At 40.1% G+C, this 7,251-nt stretch overlaps 1 protein-coding gene across 1 annotated transcript in view; it reads right to left on the bottom strand.

The window, feature by feature from the left end:
• Positions 1 to 7,251, bottom strand: part of Esr1 (estrogen receptor 1) — a 352,705-nt gene that overhangs the window by 28,365 nt on the left and 317,089 nt on the right. The window contains exon 7 of the mRNA XM_028764359.1: positions 719 to 852. Within this exon, the coding sequence (XP_028620192.1) occupies positions 719 to 852 (134 nt within the window). The remainder of the gene's footprint in view (positions 1 to 718; positions 853 to 7,251) is intronic.

Below are 7,251 nucleotides of genomic sequence, written 5' to 3'. Positions count from 1 at the left end.
AGAGGAGAGGAGAGGAGAGGAGAGGAGAGGGAAAAAACAGAGCATCTAAACAAAACTTTAGTGGCTACAAGTCACTCAGTAGCCCAGGACCATAAGCCACTTAGATGAAATGAAATGTATGTTCAGAAACATTGTCCACTGCATTCCTTATTCCATCATTTGAGGACTTCTTTGTTTATTTTTTCTTTCCGGAATCTTCAAGCCAAGTGCATCTTTAACCAATCAGCTTTGACCAGGAGATACAAGCTGTGTCTCTAAGAACCCTCTTTGATATCTTGATGGCATTATTTTTCTTATCGGTGCTAGGCATCGAACTCAGATGCTTGAGAATGCTAGTGGTACACTCCACGGCTGAGCTGTGCATCCAGGGCCCATGTCATAACTTGCAAGGACCATCTCCTGGTCTAGGTCCATTTTAATATATACAACTATCTACAGATACACAAACAAAGAAAAGCAGTCCCATATGTCTACAAAGACGAAAATATGTCAGTAAAAGATCAGGATCCAATCTCAGTCATCCTTTTTCATGCACCATACTTGGTCAATATGGTTCTAATATCTAATTGAGTGATGAAATGTTATTTGAAACGTGTCATTTTATTCAATGTATAACATTAAACTTCATATCCCATGAACGAGATCAAGATGAAAAAAATTACAAGTGAATATTTCTCCCTAGAACTCAGAATTAAATTCCCCCGAGTTGGCAACTCACCTGAATTAAGCAAAATGATGGATTTGAGGCACACAAACTCTTCTCCTTGCACGTTCATCATGCGGAACCGAGTTGATGCAGCCAGCAGCATGTCAAAGATTTCCACCATGCCTTCTACACATTTACCTTGATTCCTATGAAGACAAATATTAAAAAGCATTAAAGCACAGAAAACCTCCGCAAGATGTCCGGTTCACGTCATAAAACTCCCTTAGTCTCAAATCTATAACTCACTTTCTTGCAGCAAGTGTGAACATTCATGTAAATTTGAGAAGGCAAGGCAGAAAAAAAATGTTTTTAATCAACAAAGCCTTAAAATTATTACAAGAGTTCTGATGTTCAATGGCCAAGTCTTCTGTGTTGTAAGCGGAGATCTGTGGCTTACAGGTAACCAAAGATGCTTGTGGTTTGGGTACGACTGTAGACAGGCTGCTATATTCTGGACATTGTACTTGTTGTAGGGATGGAGAAAGGTCTTGTGTTCAAAGATGTGCTCCATTAATATCCAGTGTCTCCTGATGTGTTTGGAGATAATCTTGAGGACCAGTAAAGCTCTGGTAGCTATGGACTGTGTGGTTGGGCTGGGGTCACTTGTGCTACAGGGGATGGCAAGTGAGGGCTGTTCAATATCATCCCAAAAGAATCAGGGTTCAATCAGGAAGTGAGAATGCATGACTGGAGGAGAGACAGATCTGAACATGAAAGGACACCTCGTGGTACATGGGACTTGAAGAGGAGATGCAGAATAAATTTGGAAGAGTTGGGAATTGTTGGCTAAGGACTTGCTCTATGTCACTCAGGGTGAGTCATGGTTTTACCTTGTACCATAGAATTGGTATCAACAGTTTTTCATTTACTTATTTATTTATTCACTTTATGTTCTGATTTTAATCTCAGTATGAACAACTAGCAAATGAGCAAGGTCAAGGGGCTATCACATGCACCTTTGTCTTATCTATAGGGTTAGTTCTGAAATGAAAAGAGATACTATATGTGAAAGAAATTCATTCATTCTGAGGCATGATGTGTTTGGAGAACTGAAAATAGAGGAAAAAGTTAAAGTCTTGCCTATGCAAACATTTATTAGGCCCTTTATAAAAACCATTTCAGACATAAGCATGAATGTACTCATGGGTATTCGATTTTGCTTCTGTCCTAGAATTCTCTTCTCTTGTCAACAGAGGAAATAACTTGACACTAAACAAAATGCCCAGCAATCATGTCTCCTTTGATGGGAACACATTCTGAGAAATGCACCATTAATTAGGCAATTCTGTCAATGGGTGAACCTCAGGGAATGCACTTCAATCAAAATATTTGTGACCTCACTAAGTGACAATCTACTCTTGGGGCATGTGTTATATGTTGTACACATGGTCCACTGCTAATTAAAATACTGCTAGGCGGGATGTGATGGAAATCTTGTAGGCTGCCTCTTTCTTCATTCACATTTAGCTTATTATCAAATATCATGATGTTACAACAATTCATTCAGTAATAACCCTCATGTTTGTCTCTCATGCCATGTACAGGAAGCTATAAAACACGATTCTAGAATTAAAAATCCTATGCAAAAGTACATATATATATATATATATATATATATATATACATATATATATATATAAAATTAATTTTGGTGAACTACTTATATATAACATTCAAAAAGCTGCATCTATAAATGCAAAAATAGATAGACATCTCACATGCTAAAAACACGTCTTACTACTGAGCTACATTAGGAATGCCATGTATATTAGCATGAAATTTTCTCTGACCTTCTTCTTCTTACCCTTTGTCTACATTTTCCCTTAGGAGTACTGGTCATATCTTATTGATTATTAAGAACTCTTTGTATATTATAGCAATTAGTTTATGTTAGAGGTATTTTTCATGGTTTGTCTTATATTTCTTTCAATTTTGTTCTTGGCATTTTTTCCTACAAAGTCTTTATTGTACATCAACTTTCCATTTGGAGTGCCAGAACAGAATCTTCTGGTTGAGAGGATCACTCTCTATTTGGTAGCATATGAGAATTCTTTTATGCTTACTTCTAGAAAAGAAGCTCCACAGTTCTTTGTCTCAGTCTTTGATCTTCTGAGATACATTCATTTTTCTGACCACTCCATTGAGATATAACCACATACCATACACTCCTCCATTTAAGGAGCAGAATTCATCAGATTTCCCTATGTTCACAGAGTTGTACCACCAGCCTTTGGGACTTACTGTGGTGTGCCTGGTAAGACAGAATTGAGCTTGCTATTTTTCTTCCAGGCAGCAAGTGATTATTAGTGTCTCTTACTAATCAAAATACCTTTATTTACACTGACCTGAAATACACAAGAGACTTTTAATATATTCATTCCTGTCCAGCAAGGTTAATGTGTTGCTTTTTCTCATGTTTCATATCAGGGAATTTAGACCCAAACTGGTAAGGGAGACCACACACCTCTACCAACCAGAGAAAAGAATACCAACGACACAATTCTTTTTATTTTCTCTTCTTGTTCTATTTTAACTCACCCCACAAGGTTTACCGAGGAACTATTTTGTACCACCAATTAGCCTAGATATCAGAATAAGTAGGACAAGAGAGTCACAAGGCATGAGTATTGATAACATATCAAGAATGGAAACAAGGTGACAAGGAAAAAGATAAATACAATGAAATGGATATATTCCCTTAGAAGGTATAGAGAGCCTCTACACACAATAGCAAGTTCCCCAAGATGCAACCCAGGTAAGGATTCAAGCAAGTGGTTTAGTATCCTCAGACTAACTTTACTGGGTTCTCTTATGCAATGGAGTGTCCTCACACAAGGGCCAGCCTTTAAGTATCTTGCAGAAACGTATTGATAAATAGATGTATCTTCAAGTGGTTGGACATTGAATCTGAGTAGCAGAAGTGCCACATACATTCGCTTTGACTAGAAATCTGGATGATCAGGCGTTTGCTATGAACAGAGAGGACTCTGTGAAAGCTACACTTCTGAACTCTGGGGGTGGGTCTGGTTGTCACAGGAAGGCTCTCTTAGCATTGGTCAAACTGGAGACTACAGGTGGGTTTTTCTTATTCCCTGGTTGAATTTTTTAAAAGTAGTACATCTTCTTTCTAGTGAAAAGAATCAACAAGGATGGGGGAAATGTTTGGAGGATGAAGCTTTAAAAATAACAACTCACAGCCAAAATAGAGAAATGTTCCTTTCTCAGTGTAATGTCTCTGTTTACTTAACAGACTGCGCAGCGGCAGGGGAGGGAGCCTGCCTGTGGGAGGGAGCCTGTGCTCACCTGCTGTGAGCAAAAGTTCAGCTAAGAAACTGAGAAAGGGAAGGCTTAACAGTTCCCCCTCTCAAAAGTCTCCCACGCTTTCCCATGAGGAGCTCTTCTTAACTCCTGCAGGCCCTGGCTACCCTGTTATTTCCAAGCAGCAATTATTACCTGGAGATACATGAAACTTGTTCCTCAGTACCTGGAAGAGGCTACAAATGGTTCATTTCTCAGATGCTCAACTCAGTCCTCGGGTGCAGTGCGTGTGTGTGTGTGTGTGCAATGTGTATGGTATGTATGTGGTGTACATGTTCATGTATGTATGTATGTATGTATGTATGTATGTGGTATGTGTGTGTTCATGTAGTACGTGTGGTATGGATGTGATGTGTATGTACACATGTCATGGATGTAGTGTGTGGTATGTAGTGTGTGTTGTGTGTTCGTAGAGTCTGTGCAGTGTGTGTGGTATATATGTGGTATGTGTATATGGTACGTGGTGTGTGTGTGCGTGTGTGTGCGTGTGTGTGTGTGTGTGTGTAATGGTGTGGTATGTTTAGGGCATGTGGATGGAACACAGAGACCATTAACCCCAGAGGCATAATCTCAACATCCTCATAATCTCGACAAATATACACGCTTCATGTTTGAGAATCTGAACTTTGAGAGCTTCTTGGGGGAATAATGAATGCCATGTACCTCAAATTATCTACACCATGCTATGGGAGGCTGGAAAAAGTTTATGCTGACACCTTCATAAGAATAAGCTCGCTTCTCCTTTCAACGGGAGCAACTCAGTGTAAACACTAGAGCCACCAGAGGTATCTGGTGAACTAAATAGAATTTATGCACTTCCATGCTCTGATTATACCACAGCACATCACAGAATCCTGGCTGAGTCCTCCTCACTGCATGATGGGTGGTACCTGTGGGTCTTTCATTACTGCTAGTGCACCAAGTGTTCCAGTTAATAAGCTTTGCATCAACCTGTGTGCCAGCACAGACCGGTGTGGACACCAAAGGCAGACTCTTGTCACCTGCCTGACATAAAGAAATCCCTCCCAGTTGTCTGAAATCCTTGCAAGTTGTCGTCAAGAGCTTCTTTTCAAAGTCCTGCCAGAAATGTTCTATGCTAACATCAAGAAGAAAATCAAGCTCAGGCAATGACTTTAGTTTTCAAATGAACAGATGCACTGGAAGGTCCAGAAATGGACGGTATAACTATGGAGCTAGAGTTGACATTATGCTAAGACAAGATCAGCCTAAATCCATGAAATGCTCCTGAGGCTGAGGCTGAGAAACACATAGGGCATGGAAAAAAATGTTCTGAAAGGAAGCATAGATCAGAGGAGCAGTTTGTCAGGCAGACCAGCCTTTGACTCCCACTGTGAGACGTGACATGCTGCCATGGTGAGCTCCTCCAGGTATCACATCAGTGTGACTCTCAGCGCACCTCAGAATCCCCTTGTGGGGTGCCTTGTTCAGCCACTTACTCGCTTCAAATGTGATCCATTTGCCCTTCAGTCATGACGGAAGGAGCAACACTCAAGAGAATTTGCTCATAGAATGTTCTGGAAGTTTCTTCTCTATAAAATTGAAAGTGTGTTTTTCAGAAGCCTTGGGAGAAACAAAGAGCTCTGATGACCCACACTGCATTGTACATCTTAAGGAAAACTCATCCTACAGAACGGAAAGTTCTCTTTGTGTGAAAGAGAATTGGCAAATGGCATCTGAGAAAGCCCAGAAGATCAACATGAAGCATTTAATAAAACAATGAATGAGCATTTAACATTTAGTTGTCTTGAAAAACAATGTACAACATGGTTGGAAAATGGGGTCACAAATTAAGAAGCCATTTAAAATCAACAGGGTGAGATCAATCCTATTTTTTAAAAAAAAAGCCTGTATTTCCGATGCTACTCGCTACTTGATCTTTCATGAAGCACATGATCTGAAATAGGCTGATTACATGAATATTCATACATTTGAGTGATTCACATATGTGTAATACGCAAGAAAGTCCTGACACTGGCGTGCAATAAAATCTCAAAAGGTGTAAACTTTTAAAAGAAAGTGCTTCAGATGCTGGAATCCAGCTGCCTGGGTTTGATTCTTGGTGACACTGCTTACTGACTGTGTGGCTTTGAACCAGTTACTTTGTTCCTGAGTGAACTCAGAGGCAGAGTCATCCATATTGGGGAGATATATATATATATATATATATATATATATATATATATATATATGATATTGAAGAATAGGACAGTCCATGATGCCTCCTTTTATAATGACAATTTAACAGAGCAAGAAGGTGTGCCACTACTGTGCTGCAGACTCACTGCTCTAGAGTAACTTCCAAGACAGGCAGCATTCCTGGAGAAGTGGTCAGAAGGACGATAGGCAGTGGGCTTCAAGCAAGAGCTGAAGGGAAGGAAGGGAAACCAGGGACAGACAGGCTTGCAAGTATGTCAATGTTAACCATTTCCATCTTAAAGAAGTATAAAGAGATGGAATTGAAGAGGACTTTGAGTATGAAAGGCCCATAGGACTGTTCAGTTTACAGACTGTAGTCAGCCCTCCACATCCATGGTTCCTACACCTACAGACTCTGTCAATCCTCTACTGTATTGTCAGCCTGTAATGGAGACTTCTGAGCTGAGCATATGCTTTGTCTCCTGGTCATTTTCCCCTAGACAATATAGTACAGCAACCACTTACATAGATACCATCTGCATCTTACACACTCTGAAGATGGGACAGAATGGGCAAAGCTATGAATAGGTTACATGAAAACACCACATCACTCTATACAAGGAACTGGAGCATCTAGAGATTTGGGCTTTCTTCAGAGTTCCACAGCAACAGAGGGACAAGCATCCCTTGGTCTCACAGCAAAGGGTAACACAAAAATAAACCATCCCATTCACACTTATCATTTCAATGCCCTTAAGGTGGTCAACCATAACCTGTGTAAAGAAAGCTAAATGACTAAGAAGTAAATTAAAATATCAGACTTGAGGCTGCAGAGATGGCCCAGTCAGTAAAGTGTTAGCCGGATGTGGTGGTTTGCCAGAAATTTCAGTGTTAGAAGGGAAGGTATAAAACTATCCTTGGATCTCACTGCCAGCCAACCTAGAATACTTGAAACATTCCAGGTCTGTGTCAAAATAAGGTAAACAGTGTCTCTGGAGAACGGCACTTGACTTTTTCCTCTGAACACACACACACACACACACACACACACACACACACACACACACACA

This window comes from Grammomys surdaster, unplaced genomic scaffold (genome assembly GCF_004785775.1).
Source record: "Grammomys surdaster isolate TR1022 unplaced genomic scaffold, NIH_TR_1.0 143, whole genome shotgun sequence".
In the NCBI taxonomy this organism is placed as follows: Eukaryota; Metazoa; Chordata; class Mammalia; order Rodentia; family Muridae; genus Grammomys; species Grammomys surdaster.
Note: the sequence above shows the minus strand (reverse complement) of the source record. Positions and strands in the feature narration are given on the sequence as shown.